Source organism: Anabrus simplex, chromosome 1, assembly GCF_040414725.1.
Source record: "Anabrus simplex isolate iqAnaSimp1 chromosome 1, ASM4041472v1, whole genome shotgun sequence".
In the NCBI taxonomy this organism is placed as follows: Eukaryota; Metazoa; Arthropoda; class Insecta; order Orthoptera; family Tettigoniidae; genus Anabrus; species Anabrus simplex.
Window position 1 is genome coordinate 828,567,842 of NC_090265.1, and position 19,706 is coordinate 828,587,547.

General features: G+C 41.8%; 1 protein-coding gene across 1 annotated transcript in view; it reads right to left on the reverse strand.

The window, feature by feature from the left end:
- LOC136857590 (uncharacterized) overlaps positions 1 to 19,706 on the reverse strand; it is a 251,892-nt gene that overhangs the window by 49,902 nt on the left and 182,284 nt on the right. Inside the window, exon 10 of the mRNA XM_067136372.2 lies at positions 12,601 to 12,997. Within this exon, the coding sequence (XP_066992473.2) occupies positions 12,601 to 12,997 (397 nt within the window). The remainder of the gene's footprint in view (positions 1 to 12,600; positions 12,998 to 19,706) is intronic.

Genomic DNA, 19,706 nt, shown 5'->3' on the forward strand with positions numbered 1-19,706 from the left:
TAACAATTTGTGGGTCATAGTGACCCACCGCGACCACATTAAGATGCGCCAAAGGCGCGACTATTGCCGGGTTAAGAGGCATAAATTTATTTTCCATCCTATTATGAAAGCTTAATTGCTGGGGTAAAGAACTTTGTATTAACATTTTCTAATTATTCCTTACAACGCTTTTTATAATGCTTAAAAAATTGCAAACATCTAAGCCAAGCCAAGTACAGCTGTCTCGGCAATCTGCTCGCACTAGCGCTGTTCAGCTTCACCAACGAGCTGGGTTTCCTTGCCGGCGCGATAGAGAGCTACCCCCAGCGAAATTTAAGGTCGCTTGGGTGACATGCACTTGAAGCTTCCTCGAGGTGGAGCTGTGCCCCTACCCCGACAGCAATTTACGGTGACAGGCCAGCTAGCTTAGGTAAGGGGTGTTAGTTTTAATACTTGACACTCGAAGTCTTCAGCACCACACACTAAAGATTGCAAGAAAAATATCAACATCTTAACAGTATAGCCACTTGCACATCGTGTCGCTAATAAAAATAGAGCCAGTATATGAAATCAATTGTAATATAGAAGAATATATTTTAGTCTTGGGTTTCGGCATGAATACAGTTTTTTCGAGCAATTCATTAATGGCACTAGTCGAGTATGTGTTTCGATAGACGCGGAAACATATTTAGGTTGCTCAGCATGAACACAGAGTTAAACGTGAATGATTGTCTGTGAATTTTTGTAGTGTTCCTCTTGGATTATAGGTGAAGGTTTCGCGAGTTCTGTGGCATTCTTCGTGAATATAACGTGTGTTATACGTCGTGACAAATATTTTCTCTCGTTTGTCGTTGATGCACGTAATGCGAGTTTAACTATAAAACTTCAACGACGGTAAAATACCAGTTAACTTTTGCTGATTAGTTTAGATTAGACTTTTTAAGTAAAAAACAAACAGTTAGTCCCAGTGTATTTTTGCGAAAACAATTACTGTACTATCACGAAGCGGCACCGGATGAAACTGTAAGTACATTGTTTAAAATCGGCTATAGATTAAGTTATGATGGTGTCGTCACTGCCGTAAATATCAATTTGGAAGTATGTGCGAGCGTGTGGTTGAAAATGTTCTTGAAAGATCTTTCTCCGGTAGAACTTTCCACGAAAAATGAAGCATTATAAAATGGTAATGTTGACTTTAGAGAGTGTACTGGGGCTACGATTGTTTATATTTACAAAACTTTTTTGCAGCTGGGGTAATGAATATGTTTACCGCACACCACTGATTAATTGTCTTTGTTGTTGTTGTCCAACCATTGTCCTGTTCATCTTCGGAATCGAGTATGAAGTGAGATGATTCTTCGTAGCGAGTGTCCACGACCGAATGCCTTTCCTGACGTCAACCTCATCAGAGCAATTAATAACATGATATGAATGACGTGATATATGACAGTAGGTAAAGAGAGGGTGAAACCCGGTGTCAGCACATGGCTTACTCCTGTCGAATAACATCAAGGGGTCTGATCAAGGCTTTATGCCCCCATCTGACGGATGAATCACCATCAACAGCGTCATATGCCCTCACTCCAAATGAACACTGAGGAGAGGTTTGGAATTGAATCCAGGCTTTTCGTACGCAATCTATATTGGCCATTTACACATTTTCGTGGCTGGGGAAAGAACCACTATAAAAAAATATCATCATCGTCATGTCCACCTCCGTAGCGTAACGGTCAGTGTTATTAGCTGCAGTCCTCGGGGGCCCGGGTTCGATTCCCGGTACTGCCAGAAATTTAAGAATGGCAGGAGGGCTGGCATGTGGTGGAAATGGTACATGCAGTTCACCTCCATTGGGAGTGTACCTGAAAAGAGCTGCACCACCTCGGGATGAGGACACGACTTAGTCCAGTTCCATGGCTAAATGGTTAGCGTACTGGCCTTTGGTCCAGAGGGTCCCGGGTTCTATTCCCGTCCGAGTCGGAGATGTTAACTTTAAATGATGAATTCCCTTGGCTCGGGGACCGAGTGCTTGTGCTGTCCCATCATCCCTACACCTCACACATCACACATAACACTATCCTCTACCACAACAACACACAATTACCTACACATGGCAGATGCCGCCTACCCTCATCAGGTCTGGCTAGAAATAGCCACACGAGATTATTTATCATCATCATTAGCTATTTGGAATCTTTTTGAAGTCATTTAACGACATAATTTCAAAGATGGTGACTTCGCCATATTTTAGAGAAAATTCTGACGAATTTTAATTTACGACTTGATGAATTTGGTGAGCCAAGTAGTCAATACCAGCATTGCGCTTCGCGAAACAGCGTGGGCGCGTGGTGCAATATATTAATTTATGCATTTTAATTAATGGCTTCTAAATGCATGACTCATTCATACGTGTGGAGCATGAGTTATTATTTTCGGAAGGCTTATCAGAGACCTTTGCTAGCAGGACCTAGTGTTTACAGTGCACTATGTCTTCTGGTATGGGGTAGAGCAATTTTGTTACTTTCATTGATCTGTCTCTGTCTTATCCTTGGTTTAGACAAAATGAAAGTGACTGAGGTATGAGCGATGCTAGTAATGCCATTCCTTGTGCAGCCAGTCCCTGTTATGAATGGTGTGAAAATGTTGCTCATAGGGTCAGTTGGTGCATGCATTTCAGTGGGCTTGGCAGACTGATATGTAATAGCAACTTCTGGCTCGGTGAGGAAAGCAACGGGAAACTACCTCACTCCTCATTTCCCTAGTACGCCTCTTCAGTGATGCCTAGGCCATCTATGACAGCTGATGGCAGAGCTGTTGAGGATCCAACCAGCCTTAGGGCTGAAGACTGAACATACATACAATCAGAGACCATTCGTCCTACTCCTGTAAGGGAATGGATATAGGTCATTTTAATTTCCCTATGATGAGATCGATGAGTTCATGACAACATTAATATTACTTTCCATTCGATTATTTCGAAAACATTCACCATTCATTCGATTGGAAATTCAAACGAATCATCTAATAAAATGAAGTAATCGAATAAGCGATCATTTTAGTCTATATTCGATTATCCCATCACCACATTGGAATTCACAGCACTAAGTACAAAATTAACAACCACTAATTGTAACAAATTAGCACACAACAAAATAACAACAATATAAATAATAGGAAGCTTGAAGTTATGAGAAGAAAATACACACGTAAGAAGATCGAGGTCCGCCTCTGTGGTGTAGTGGTTAGTGTGATTAGCTGCCACCCCCGGAGGCCCGGGTTCGATTCCCGGCTCTGCCACGAAAATTTGAAAAGTGGTACGAGGGCTGGAACGGGGACCACTCAGCCTCGGGAGGTCAACTGAGTAGAGGTGGGTTCGATTCCCACCTCAGCCATCCTGGAAGTGGTGTTCCGTGGTTTCCCACTTCTCCTCCAGGCAAATGCCGGGATGGTACCCAACTTAAGGCCACAGCCGCTTCCTTCCCTCTTCCTTGTCTATCCCTTCCAATCTTCCCATCTCCCACCCAGGCCCCTGTTCAGCATAGCAGGTGAGGCCGCCTGGGCGAGGTACTGGTCATCCTCCCCAGTTGTATCCCCCGACCCAATGTCTCACTCTCCAGGACATTGCCCTTGAGGCGGTAGAGGTGGGGTCCCTCGCTGAGTCCGAGGGAAAAGCCAACCCTTGGAGGGTAAGCAGATTAAGAAAGAAAGAAAGAAAGAAAGAAAGAAAGAAAGAAGATCGAGAACAGTCTAATACCACTGATTCAGAATGATTAAAATATGACTTTCTTATTTCAACACAAACTGTATGCACAATGCTGTGGTCATTTCGTGGATTTTGTTTTTTGTTTTTGCATACAGTATATTGTGTAATATGAACTATGTTAAGTTCTAGCCTAAGTAGATTATAATTTTCTCCGATAATATATCGCTCTGAGCATAGATATATACGTACGATTTGTAGTTGTTAAAAATGACCTGAACGTTTATGTTTAATTTCTTGTATATGTAAACGTTACCCTATGTATTGCACATGCGTGGTTTAAATAGTGTTAAATAAAGTATACAGTTCACGCAAATATTTAAAGCTTTCACATATTATTTTTGGGCTACATCGTGTGGAAGAAATTCCTCAAAATATGAAAGAGAAGGCGTCAATGTTTCTATAAATAATAATAATAATAATAATAATAATAATAATAATAATAATAATAATAATAATAATAATAATAATAATCTCAACTACAGTGTGAAAGCATTTTAATTGGACGCCATCTGTCTGTTTGCTCGTCAATTTCGAAGTTCCGTTTTACTCTAGGCCTACTAGACGGCAGAGCAAACCGAATCTAAGTCGCCGGGCTGAGTGGCTCAGACGGTTGAGGAACTGGTCTTCTGACCCCAATTTGGCAGGTTCTATCCTAGCTCAGTCCGGTGGTATTTGGAGATGCTCAAATACATCAGCCCCATGTCGGTAGATTTACTGGCACGTAAGATAACTCCTGTGGGACTAAATTCCAGCACCTTGGCGTCTCCGAAAAGTGTAAAAGTAGTTATTGGGACGTAAAGCTAATAACATTATTTATTAAACCGAATCTCTCTTGGGCGTCTATAGCTGAATTTTAATGAATTTTGTCGGTTAAACACTAAATGTGTCACCAGAGATGTTTTACATGCCGACGTCGTACGACGTGGTGTTTTGAAAGAACTTTTATCCGCCCTTCAAGTATCCGACTACCTCCGCCGGGTTTGAACCCGTTATCTTCGGATCGGGGACCAACACTCTACCACTGATGCACAGAGAGAGTTTAATATTGCGTTTGACCTATATCAATCTTCATCAAGACAACTGACGAACGAAATAGCACTGGTCGTCAAGATGTGCTCTCTGTGCTGCGGACTATTCGAATATTCGAAGCCAGATTGTTGATCTCTAAGCGAAGCAATTACCGGGAACCAAGCCATGCTAAGGATGTAACTTACATCTCCATTGGAATTACGATGAGGGTTTCGTATTTCTAATGCTTGTCTTACAATCCTAGAAAAATTATGTTTCACTAGGATCAGTACTTCGGTATCTCTGAATATGACGTCGTGGCGACTGACAAGGCATGATCCGTTAATGCCGATCTATTTGGTTAAAGTCGAATGCATCTGTCATGTTCTTTGATGCATGTAGAAACCGATCTTGAGGTCTGCCCAATGCAAACTTCACCACAAATGCATAGAGTGGCATAGTGTAAGTTAGGCTTAAATTAGGGTACAGCATAGGATGAAAATGGGAAACCACGGAAACCCATATTCAGGGTTGCCTACAGTGCGGTCGAACTCATTATCTCCCGAATGCAAGCTCACATCTACGTGACCCAATCTACGTAGCCAACTCACTCGGTTTGTGTAACTTTGAAAAATAGAACGTCGTCGTCAGCTAAACAAATCCGAGGCGCCAAGCTACTTCTCACCAATTAATTATAACATTAGTCAGCCCCTGTGGAATAGTGGTTAGCATGATTAGCTGCCACCCCCCGGAGGCCCGGGTTCGATTCCCGCCTCTGCCAAGAAATTTGAAGTGGTACGAGGGCTGGAGCGGGGTCCACTCAGCCTCGGGAGGTCAACTGAGTAGAGGGGCTTCGATTCCCTCCTCAGCCATCCTGGAAGTGGTTTTCCGTGGTTTCCCACTTGTCCTCCAGACAAAGAAAGGAAGAGGAAGGAAGCGGCTGTGGCCTTAAGTTGGGTACCATCAACACCTATATAACAGCCCCGAAGGGCTATGGCCTAACAAACGACCGCTGCTCAGCACGAACCCCTGCAGATTATGAGGTGTCGTGTGGTCAGCACGGCGAATCTTCTCGGCCGTTATTCTTGGCTTTCTAGACCGGGGCCGCCACCTCACCGCCAGATAGCTCCTCAGTTGTAATCACGTAGGCTGAGTGGACCTCGAACCAGCCCCCAGATACAGGTAAAAAACCTGACCCGGCCGGGAATCGAACCTGAGGCATTCGGGTAAGAGGGAGGCACCATATACCTGCACCGCGTGGCCGGCGACATTTAAAGAAAGAACTTCATTATTTCACTTAGTATCCATGTATAAATGTTTGGTATTGCATTCGGGGTGGGTAGATAAGTTCTTGGTCCACCCACGTCCTCCTCCGATGCCGTCACTTCTTATGTTTTTCAGCGCACGCGTTCTGCGTATTTTAGTGGTGTTGATGCATCGTTATAAACTCTTGAGCTATACAGATCTCTGTAATATAAATATTGCTAACGCTGACGAGTTTACTAGTACGAGGTGAGACTATTAATGGGTGACAGCTTTCCTCACTCGGTTGTTGCCATATGAACATCGCTACTGACCTAGCCGAAAACGTTTCTCCCTTTGCAGATTAACATCAGACTGACTGGAAAAAAACTACTGGCTACGATATCTCTACCACCGAATGATACGTTATGAACACTTACGGGCATAGTGTACCAAGAATAGTCTCTCAAGTATAATCCCTCTGTGGGTGGGGGCGGTAGAACAACACCCACGGTATCTCCTGTACGTCGTAAGAGACGACTAAAAGGGGATCCAAAGGGTCTTAACTTGAGAGCGTGGGCTGGCGACCACGGAGCCCTTACCTGAGTCCTGGCATTACTACCAATTAGTTGTGCCAGGCTCATCACTTTCATCGATCCTATCCGACCACTCTTAGTCAACTCTTGTTCTCTTTCGACCCCGACGGTACTAGCGAGTCTTTCATTTTCACACCCTTTGTGGCCCTTGTCTTTCTTTGACAGATATCTACATTTTTCGAAGTGTAGGATCCCTTCCATTTTTTCTCTCGGATTAGTGTTATATACAGGATGGTTGCCTAGTTGTACTTCCTCTTAAAACAGTAATCACCACCACCACTCTCAAGTATAATTCTAAAGTACCCCGAGTGTATTCAGCAAATTTGTAAACGTCAACTGAGAAACCGCTATTCAGGCATTCTAATGTCACACACAATCTCTTTACTACTTCTATAGTTACTCCAGTTTTCTCGGCTGATATTTCAGCATTCCTAAAAACCTTTCGTGCTGTATTGCCGTCATTCGTGTTGCCAGCTTCTTGTTTCGGCGTATTTATGATCTTACAACTTATAAACTTATTTTTCTGTTCCGTATTGGCATTAATAATATGTATACAAAATTCTTTGAAAGAATTAATTTAATACGATTATTAAGAAGAAGCATTCTACTCGGTCACTACATCAAACTCATTAGTTCCACATTGACATCTACACAAATATTTTGTTAAGATGTACATCCGTGCTTGCAAAAGGTCCAGTCGTTCTGAATTTTTTATATGTTGTTAGGACCTAAACCAATAATAAAAAACCAGACCCTTCCTTCACTAAGATATTGAGCAAAACCTGAAAAAAGTCCGAAAATTTCATGGTTTTTTGGGTACACCGCCGCTCGCACAGCACTTTGGAAATTGCAAATCTGGTTTTTTAATATTGGTTTAGGTCCTAACAACATATACAAAATTCAGAACGACTGGACCTTTTGCAAGCACGACCCCCTTTTCATGTTTAACTTGACTGGACTAAAGGTCCACAGAACAACTTTAGAGAAAAATCTCTTCCAGTCTCCCTTGACTTGTAATCGGCGTAACCACTTTTTTCATAAAAATAGTCTTTTCTCCAGTGAGGATCTTTTACAGCAGTTCATCCAAAACATCCTCAAGCAAATTACATTTTTTACATAGTGTGTAATGAATATGGTTCTGGTAGAAATTTGGAACGTACTGCGGAAGTGCTATAGCATACTAATGGAGTTGAAACGATGCGAATCTTATGTGGGATATCTTGTAGAGGAGAGATTTGTCCATTGCGACAGCCAGGGACCCACCCGCCAACCCCTCAGAACATTTACTTTTATAACCTAATTGAATGTAGTACGCGCCATTCTCCATTGCTCAAGCACCCACTAGCATTCTCTTTGGCTGACATGTAATGGGATATGACGTCATTCCCAGCATTCAGTACAAATACATTCGGTTACCAACCTACGCACAATGAAAAGACTACTAAATGTAACCTGTAAAGGAAACAATGTACCGCTTCGCGGCCTATCTTTGCACATCCAGTCCAATCTCAGTCATGAGGACAATGGACCCTTCGAGAAGCTTTTGTCTATGGCTGCAGCGCGTACTGCCCGCACCACAAGGGCCGGGGTGCGGCACGAAGTGGTGGTGGTGGTGATTATTGTTTTATGAGGAAGTACAACGAGGCAACCATCCTCTATACAACACTACTCAGAGAGAAAAATGGAATGGATCCGACACTTCGAAAAATGAAGGTATCGGCTAAAGGAAGACAAGGGCCACGAAGGGCGTGAAAATGAAAGACTCCCTAGGCCTTGAGTGCTCTAATACCGTCGGGATCGGGAAAGAAAAAGAATTGATCAAGGGAGGTCGGACAGGATAGATGAAAGTCAGTAGCCTGGCACAAGTATGTGTAAGGAATGCCAGGACTCAGCTACGGACCCCTTGATCGCCAACTCACGCTCCCAAGTTCATATCCCCTGGGGCCCCTTTTAGTCGTCTCTTACAACAGTATAGGTACAAGAGAAATACTGAACAATGTTTCATCTGTGGACTTTTCATCCAAAAATTTCTATCGGTACCTACCTAACCACAGTACTCGTATTGTTATCATCGGACAAGGTTTGTAGGACATCATCATGAGCTTCACAAAGCCGCATAGTTGCTTCGCTTGTTTGACCTTATTGGAATATTGCAGTTTTCTTGTTTCGCCTGATTACGCAAAACTTTGTACTGATTTGTCGGAAGATTCGGATCAACCATTAGAGCCAAAGGTTGATCCGTTGATAAATTCGCTCGACGGCGCGTGGGATGAGTTTCGGGCTTTTTTGATCGTGGTACCCCCCCACATGGGAGAAGCATTAGACAGCTCTTGAACGATCGTTGCAGAATAGCGTTTTCCTGCGTTTCTTTTTAGTGTAGCTGCGCTGGCCGCCTATAGCTCCCCAATACAAGCCGACTGAAATTTATGTTTTCGTGTTTGCACTTTTGGAGCACAATCTTCAAACGCCTTCTCCGACCTACCAGTTTCTGATTAGACCTGCTGCAGTACTTGAGGGACCAGGCACGGATTGCACCACATTATCGGGAAAAGTTAATTTGTGTTGTAGTCATAACGCATTATCCTTTAAAATACGTTCGCGATGTCTTTCTACTATTCTCCATTTAACATTCAATTTGCAGAGAAACGTCTTGTTTGATGGACTTTTAGGCAATTCAACAAAACCTAACGCAACAGTCACATACGCTAATATCACCTCAGATCACGTTGTTGACGATTGCCCCATCCATACGTCAAAGACACCAGGATGTGAAATGTCAGGAGCCATTCTGTAAAAATAATATTCTATTGTTCACGCAGATTTTTTGCAAGCAGTTCGTATTGGTTTCAGTAGGATTCAAGGTACCCACTATCACTTCATTCAAACATCACTGCGAAATAATTTTAACTTCGAAGTTGTATAAAGAATATAATGCAACTATTTGGCTGATGCAATGAAGTTACACTTTGGACGCTTACCTGAAAACCATGTCGAAGTTAGTACGACACACTACAAGACGATACTACTGTTCTTTTCTTCTTTCTTCTGGAAAGTTATGGGCTCTTTACGTGTCGCCCAGTCACAAAACGTGTTTTATAGTACGATATTATGACCCATTTCACTCGCTCCAAATACATGAAAGCACTGATATTCACACGTACACGAAAGAATGGGAGGTCGCATAACCAAATGAGCAAAGAAATACAAGTATTGCCTACACCAGGGCCTCTCAAACGCCCAAAATCTCACGCGTGCAAACTGAGGTGCCGAGTTCCCGTGCCCAGTGCATCGGTCCCCCTCGGCTCGGCTCGGACCAACGCTTCGTCTCTGGGCTACTCGGCTAAGCTCGGTTCAACTCGGCTCGGATTTGGAGCGCTACGGAGCAAGTGAGGAAGATGGAGACAGGCGGAGCGAGCGAGACAGGCATGGGGAAAGAGAGAGACAGCGCTATTGCTCCAAATCGAGGAGTGGGGGGTCTGTACTCTGGTCAACCAAGCGAAGTAGTCTTTTATACCGTGCACAGTGCAATGCACTGGTGCATGCACCCTGGAAGGCCCTGGCCTACACGGATTAAATGTAATCTACTTCTTGGGAAAAATTGTGAACTCTTCACACAATATCTCAGTCCTGCAACACAGTTTATGCTCTCATGCTCATGCTAGGAACAAGATTCGCATCGACAAAAGTTGTATAATGTCATATAATGTGTGTGTGACACAGCTGTTGGCTTAGGATAATAAAAGTTTCAGAAAATTCCCATCGATCGATCATACTATCGATTCAATCCAGATTTCATTTCCATTCAGTTGGCAGTATAACCGGAACCGGGAGAGCTCCCTCCTTACTCCTCACCCCCATAAGACCTTGTATTAAGAAAAGGTTCCCGTACTGTAAACACATCAACTTCCCGTTCGAGGTACGATGGGCTTCCCAGTGTTGCCAACCCTGTTTTCATTTACTAAGCTAGATCATCATCCAATATACGCTAGGAAAAGCTAAATCAGAACTAGAAAAAGTTAAAAACTAAGCCAAATATTTATAGAACTGCTCACCGGGTAGGGAATGAAATTGCTCTTTGTAATGTTCAATTAGCAGACTACTACAACCGCAAACCATGGATATTTAATTTCGTACACTGAGCTAGTCCCGAAAAGTGTTTGTGGTGGTGATTATTGTTTTAAGAGGAAGTACAACTGGGCAACCATTCTCTATAAAACGCTAATCAGAGTGAAAATGGAAGGGGTTCTACACTTTGAGAAATGAAGATATCGGCCAAAGAAAGACATGGGCCACGAAGGGCGTGACAGGCCTCATGACCAAATACCGCCGGGGTCGGAAAGACCAAGAGTTGACCAAAGGAGGTAGGATAAGATAGACAAAAGCAAGGAGGCTGGCACAAGAAAGGAAGTTTTGTGGGGTCATGAGACGATAGTAAAACTGAAGTATGAGAAGGGATGTCATAATATTACATCATAAAGGCACATTCCATGCTCCCGCTGGACCAGTAGTGCACCACGTACCATGATCATAACTAGTTTCACTGTTGATACCACATCATACAAGGAGAGAGGGAGGGAGAGAGAGGGTTCGTACTGGCGGGACCAAAATGCCAAATCACATGAGGCACGTCGGATGAAATAAGCCAGATTTAGCAGGGAAAAAGCTACGGCGGGAATATTGCTCTTTTGCCGCTAAATGTTGGATGAAATAAGCTAGATTTAGTGGGAAAAACGCTAAGTTGGCAACATGCTTCTGTCACTGCTGTTTCCTGGGCAGTCTACACAGCTTCAGTCTGGTCCCGTTTTGCGATTGTACCATGCGATAATAATCTTTGCAATTTGCTTTACGTCGCACCGACACAGGTAGGTTTTATGGCGACGATGGGAGAGGAAAGGGCTAGGAGTGGGAAGGAAACGGCCATGGCCTTAATTAAGGTACAGCCCCAGCATTTGCCTGGTGTGAAAATGGGAAACTACGGAAAACCATTTTCAGGGCTGCCGACAGTGGGATTCGAACCCACTATCTCCCGAATACTGGATACTGGCCGCACTGAAGCGACTGCAGCTATCGAGCTCGGTAATATAATAATAATCTAACCAGCTTACGATTTCACTCGCAGTGAACGTTATACCATTATGTTTTCATGTTTTATCTGCTATATGTGGCTTTAGAAAACTGATAAAGTCACACTGTCTGCTGTGCAAAAATCAAACATGTTTGAATTGACTGGCAACTGTCGTCCCCCTCACCACTGATCCCGAAGCCCAAACTAGTGACTGGCCTCGTACAAACACCCTTAACTTTCAACAGTATTTGAGATTACTTAACTTTCGTGAAATCCTTTATGACGTAGTGGATGCCATCACACAGAGCAGGAATTACAATTGATTGAGGATTTGGAGACACGAAAAAACACTGAAAGCATTCAAAAATTGGTTCCTGAAGCTAGGAAAGCAAACGTAATCTCTGCCTTCACTTGTTGGCAATAAATCGTGAATCTCAAAATCAGAGAGTGTGGTAACTGGCATCGTTAAACTAAATAATTCCTCAAATTGGGCTGGTTAAAGCTTAATCATAACTACTCCTTCTGATGTTGATAATATAGCTCTCTTACGATACTTGCGGAAGGTCCCAGCGTTCCTTTTATGAATCCGGTCTCGTACCGTACGCACATTCTTTGTCCCTTTCCCTTTCTCTCCTCGAACAACAATGCCAACAATTCCTCACACAATACAAAAAACAAAATATCTGACTGCCTTTTAAATTAAACCTTCTCCCTACTCGGACATTTTGGCAAGATTGAGCTGGACGCCAGTTCGTCCACCATCGTCTGTTTTGCTGTCGCAGGCACCATGTAAATGACGATGGACATTCTTTCTAGCCACTGTGCGGTAGTCGCATATCCAACTACGTATACTGTCCAACTTTCATACCAGTCACTGGTGTCTTGCAAATTATGCTTCACTACCAAATAATTAGACTGTGGTTTCATGCAACGCAACATTTGTATCTTACCTGTACAACATTGAACTGGTGTTCCATCCAGATAGGCAGGTTACGACGCTCTTCAATGTGGGATTCAAGGCTGATGAGGTTGTCCCAGGCAGGTTTACCTGCTCGTCGCAGCAGAAGACATCTTAACGGCATAACCACTTGCCAGTAAGCCGTCAAGTCGAAAGCGGTGCCGCGCCGAAAAGCCTCACACTCAGCCTCGGAGTGGTCTCCGCAACGTTCACAAACCGCTCCACAAACAGGAGCTACTTTACACTGTGAGCAGATTGACACTGGAACTGGTAGCGGAACATAGCAGCTCAAACAAAGTGGAGTGGATCCTATCCTTGGTCCGAGGACGAGGGGCTTTTCCTTCAGCAGTACCTCGCCAGGTTTCAGGTCGCTTTTGGCTGTCAGATACCTGCACAAGAAGGAGAGTAGGATTTGCAACCGGTACAAAATCATTACATACATGCCTGGGGTCAGGAAAATAATCTTCCAAATAAATATAAAATTGGAAATTAAATCAAAGGGTGTCGGGAAGCCCTGTCTTGACAATGTTCATTTGGCAGAAAAGATAGAAAAACCTACCTCATTACCTCAGGAGTTATTAAGGTTAGAACTTGGAAAGTCTTACTACTGCTAAACACACTCTTTCCATAAATACTGTAGTAGAACAGATTGGTTTGAATGAACAATTGTAAATACTGTATATTCATTTTCTTATAAGCTCAAATTATTAATTTAAAATGCCATTAAACATATATCTATGTTAGAAACTAAGCAAGGGGAAATACTCCTTTCTAGGTCGTGACACAAATTAACTATCTGCAAACAATGAACTGTTTATCTGATATAGTATATTATAGTACAGTATGTATTTAAACATAACAGGCGATTAGGCCCAATGCATGTTTATCTGATATAGTTTCTGAGATATCAGGTAAAACACGTGAAAATAAAAAGCCAATTTTCAGAAATTGAGTTCAAATTAAGCCACAATGTTCAATAACACATTCAGTTAAGTCAGCACCTAAAACAGCCTGCTTTATAATCATCATTACCAGAGTCCTGTCCAAGTCCACCAGAACATAATCTAACTTATTTATACTTGCTTCTTCGTCAATAAATTCTACCTCAGAAAATTCAAGTTTCTTTTTATATGTACTGGTGGGCGTGGCAGTGTCATTCTTTTTAAGAACCGCAATTCATTGATAGAGCAATTTATTATACATATTCCAGCAGACGGTACTGTTTTTACGAATTGAATTTTCAGTTGTGATTCTCACAAGTTGGTACCATCCTTACATACTTCATAGGCTTCATACTTTGTTAACGGAGCCGAAACACGAAGTTGTGTTTACTTTCCAGTTTTTCCCAATTTCAGACTATCAGTTCTATATCCGGTCTGCAACATTCAGATGTTCATGCGAGTTTTGAATAAGTCTACACTAACTTAAATCAGTGCAAATATTGTTAAGAATGGGTAAAATAAGTAGTTACTTTTAATCAGTGAGCAAAATAAGGAAGACTGAAGAAGTAGAAACTGTCAAATCTACTTGTGATCCTCTAAAACACAAAACTAGTACAGAAAATACATGTTGTGAAGAGGATCACAAAACAAAGACCGAAGATTCTCGGGGTCAAAAGGAAATAGAGTCTGATAGTGACTGGCCAGATCGTTGGACACTTTCCAACAACAACAACAATAATAACAATAACAACAACAACAACAACAACAACATCAACAACATCAACAACAACAACAACAACAACAACATCAACAACAACAACAACAACAACAACAAACTTCTGCGAGAGAAAGGAGTGGATGGTGACGACGAAGGTATATCGGAGTGTGTGTTAAAAGTGTGGAAGTTGCTCTAATAGGCACCAACATGGTGAGTACCGGCACCTTAACTCCCTGAAAAAAGAAAGCATTGCATTATTAATCGAACCCATGGCTCCCCTGACTAATAACAGTCTTTCCGCGGTTCCCGAGTAAAAACTGTCGATGTTTTGACATTTGCTGTAAAAAAAAAAAAAAGAAAAAAATAAAGAAAAACACTAACCATTGTACAAGGAAAACACTCGTACACATAAAATGCAGTACGAAAAACCTTTGGTAAGTTATAAAAAAGGCAAATAATATCCTTCGAATATTTTTAAAATTAAAAAAAGAAACAGAAATGAAAGGAAAAATATATTAAGAATAAAGTCAATTTTCAGTCCGACTCTTTGGCTGAATTATCAGCATTGAGGCCTTTGATCCATAGGGTTCCGGGTTCGATTACCAGCTGGGTCTGGGGGTTTTAATCACATATGATTAATTCTTATAGCTCGGGGACTGTGTTTCTGTTTGTCCCAACACTTTCCTCTTCATATTCAACAACACACAACCAATAACGACCACGTTAAAAAACGGTTACACATTTTGGGAAGACTTTTTTTTTTTTTTTTTGCAACCCAGAATCTCTGCTTTCTTTCCCTGTCCAAGAGGATAAATTGGGGGCAAATATTCGTTTATAGGAAGGGGAGTTAGGGATTGGAATAACTTACCAAGGGAGATGTTCAATAAATTTCCAATTTCTTTGCAATCATTTAAGAAAAGGCTAGGAAAACAACAAATAGGGAATCTGCCACTTGGGCGACTGCCCTAAATGCAGATCAGTAGTGATTGATTGTATTGATTGCAGACTGCCATCTTTCCGTCGTTCAACCATTGCTCTGCTTTTGTTCTTCATGGAAGCCTTAGAAGTTGTTGATTTGTAACCGGTACTGTGCTCGATTTGAGATGTCTTTTCGTCTTAGTCCAGCCTGTTGAAGTCCTTCCTCACCTCCTGGAACCACTCGTCAGAAACTTTACGTATACTATCAAATGTCTGAAAGATTTGTTTTGACAATCACTTTCCATCCACTCTGAAGAGGTGTCCATAGAATGTCAGTCTTCTTTTCCTAATAGTCTCCAACAGTCGTTCATTTTTCTCTGTACAGCTCTTCATGTCCTCTTACAATGCCCATTTACAATTTTTGGATCATTTATCTTGCGAATAATTTTTCCCTCAACCTTCTCAGCGTCTCTTGAGGCCCCATATACGATCAAGTAATTTGCGCAACAAAGTGTTTGCACAAACATTTTGATGTTGTATGACACGCATTGACTAACTGCAACAACTGTATGAAACAAATCGGGAGAGACCGAAATAATTTGCGCAACACTCTCTGCTTGACAAGCGGTTTGAACATCTATGGCAGTGTTTGACGACAGTTGACCGTGTGAAGACCTTTTCTGTATTTACCCGAGTCCGGTTTAATATGGCGTCAACAAAAAACGTTAATAAAAAATTCTGGCGAGAGTTCATCTCAGTTTATTGCGAGTTGCCTGAACTGTGGAAAGTGAAGAGTGAGATGTATAAAAATAGGAATATGAAGGATGCGGTGTATGAGAAACTGGTGAAGGAGATAGATCCCAAAACAGATAGGCCCCTAGTGCGTATCGAAATTAATACCCTTCGTACAGTACTTCCTACCGTGGATAACTTAAGAAACTCAATAGCAGCAAAAAATTCGGTCCAGGAAGTAAAGATGTGTATGCACCCAATTTATGATATTCCACCGATATAGATTTTCTGAGGGACCAGCAGACTCAAATGCAGGGAACATCCACAATGTCGATGAAGATGATATAGAAATGGAGAAAATTAATGAAAATGTAAGCATTTAAATTTCAAAAATGAACTGAGGTTTGCACAAACCATTGCAACGTGTATGTTCCAAAGTTTGCACAAACCATTGCAACGTGTATGTTCCAAAGTTTGCACAAACAGGACGTTGCACAAACCCTTTGTTGCGCAAATTGTTTGATCATGTATGGGGGCCTTTACACCAGCCTTCCCAGTCATTCAGAGGCACTCACTGGCATGTAGAAATCCCGTTCACAGTGTTGTATTGTCTGATCTTCGCCTGTAATGCGATAGTTTTCTTCTTATAGAGGTAGTGAGTTATACGAAAAGCAGTGGCCACATTTTCTCGCCTGCTGTTGGCTTGGCTTTCACATGTTTTCATTTTGGACAATCTCACCGAGGTATCTAAAGTTCTCAACTCTCTCAATCCTACCACACCTAGTCTTTAGGTGATGGGGTGAAGTTTCGATGTTTGTTATGAACTTTGTTTTCTCAAAGGAAATCCGGAGCTCTGCCATTCCTGCTTGTTTCTTGAGTATATTTATCTGTTCCTTGTTTCTGGACAGTATTGCTAATACGCCTTTATTGGAATGTTGTTCTTCCCATTCGCGAACAACTTCCTTCAATACACAATTATTATTATTAAAAGCCCGACTGGTGGCTATGATCGTTGAGGCGTTGAAGTCTAAACGGTCTGACAACGTGGTTAGCCGGTTCGAGTCCCGTTGTTCGAAAATTCACCTCACAATGTTGGCTGGCTGGGTAGGGGAGGTGGTGCTAAACAATTTCTAATCACTAATAGAACCTTTAGTAGATTGCGTGCCAAAGGACTGGATTACATTCCAAACCTCTCCTCAGTACTCATATGGAGTGAGGGCATATGACGCTGTTAATGGTGATTCGTCACTCGGATGGTGACTTTGTGCCTTGAGCATACCTTTTGGTGCTATTCGACAGGAGTAGGCTATGTACCGGCACCGGGTTTCACCCTCTCCCTTCCTACTATAATATATTACGTCATTCGTTTCATCTCATTAACTCATCTGATGAGGTTGACGTCAGGAAGGGCATCCGGTCACAAAAACCCGACCCGCCACGGCAGATTCATCTCACCTCCTACCCTACCTCGTAGAGAAACGGGACAATGGTTGGGCGAACAAACAAACATTAATATTATTACTAAACATTAGGAAATATGACAAGGGGACTTCATAATTCCGTTCCTGCCGAGGGCCCGAGAAGGTGTTGATTCGGGGCATAATTATAACTAATATATTTGACCAACATTGGCTCCAAATGAAATTTTAAAACATTAAATTTGATGCAAATAGTTCCAGATAGGCAATACTCTTTGAAAACTGTATAATGCTGAGGGAAAAATACTGTTTATCTCACGACCAAAGAGCAAATCTTGTTCGGTGTCATCAGCATCTTCTTGTGATTACTCAGCTCTCTAAATAGGCTGTTACAGCACACGATATACGAGACGTCATGTCGGAGTACAGCTTGCTTACGTGTTATCTTATCTCGAAGCTTGCAGGAATTACATCAGGCTGACATGAGATTAAGCTCGTAAGTCGTAATAGTCCTATGATAACGTGACTAGCGATATGAGGAGAGAACTTTTATTAATGGGACGTACGGGTAAACCTAGGAAAGTAGCCAATTGTGTGCCAAAACATCAGTGCAGTGCCGAAATGTCAGTACAGTATTGGAATGGTTTCCGGGAATATAGAATGGGTTGTTATTGCCAAATCGACTTCTGATCAGGACTGAATCATGAAAGTGGTCATGAAAGTCATGAAACAGTCTTTCACAGACCGTGGCCGGGCTGAGAGCCTGAGACGGGTTGTGGTGTTGGCCTTCTGACCCCAACTTGGCAGTTTCGATCCTGGCTCAGTCCGGTGGCATCTAATCGTGCTCAAATACGTCAGCCTCGTGTCGGTAGAAGTAAAAGAACTCCCGCGGGACTAAATTCCGGCACCTCGGCGTCTCTGAAAACCGTAAAAGTAATAAGTGGGACGTAAAGTCAATAACTATTATTATTATTAGTATTATTATTATTATTTTACATAGTTTAATCAGTCATATACATTAAAATCTAATAGTATTAAAAAGAGTCATATTTTCAGCTTCTTCTTCCGCTCCCAGAACTCCTTCATTCTGTCGGACCTGGCTGCCCTTTGGTTGTCAGTAATGGTATTATTATTATTATTATTATTATTATTATTATTATTATTATTATTATTATTATTATTATTATTATTATTATTATTATTATTATTACATATTCTGCGTGTCCAAGCCTTGTCCTGTTTCTCTACGGGATCGGGTATGAAGTTAAATGAATCTTCGTAGCGAGTTTTTACGCCTGGATGCCCTTCTTAGCGTCAACCTCATCACAGGAGTTTAATGAGATGAAATGAATGACGTAATATGTAGTAGTAGGAAGGGAGACGGCGAAAGCCGGTGCCGCTACTTAGCCTATTCCTGCCGAGTAGCACCAGCGGCTCTGCTAAAGGCTTAATGTATCCATCCGACGGATTAATCACCATCAGCGTCATATGCCCTCACTTCATATGAACACTGCGGAGAGCTTTGGAATTGAATCCATGCTTTAGGTACGCAATCTAGTGATTAGAAATTGTTCACCACCACCTCGCCTACCCTGCCGGCCAACATTCTGATAGGAAAATGTTTTCGACCAACAGAACTCGAACCGGGTAACCACAGTCTCAGATTGTATATACTTGACGCCGTAACGATCATGACCACCAGGCGGACTAGTCTTTCACGGATTATCCGTTTTAATTCTGCAGTATGATAAGACTAAGCCGCCTTCTCCAATTCTAGTCTAATGTACATACTGTGCTATAAAGGTGGGCCTAAAACACTGATGGGCTATAAAAGTGTCATTGGCAGTATACCTGAGTCTCTCCTAGGTGAACAACTGTCCGGGGTTACCCGATGAAGTTCCATGTCCCGGTTAACTTTCCCTCGGGATGCCAGAAGTCCCGATTTTAGATATCATAAATGTCAGATGAAGTAAACTATTAACAGCTGATGCAAGTGTGTAATGGATTAGTATAACTTGGAAACAATTCTCTAAACTCATGGGTAAAAATTGATAATATCGAGCTCGATTAGTAGGTGTTATTATTATTATTATTATTATTATTATTATTATTATTATTATTATTATTATTATTATTATTATTATTATTATTATTATTATTATTATTATTATTATTATTATTATTATTATTACTTGTGAGGTGTGGCTATGAAGTTGTTTACGTCTATTATTATTATTATTATTCATTCATATAATTTTCGCCCTTTTGAATAGTGTTTGAACTCGAATATCTCATGATGACACAATTTTCACTTCTTTTCCTTCTTCCTCTTCTCTTCCCAAATTCCCTTCATCCTTTGGCTGTGCTCCTG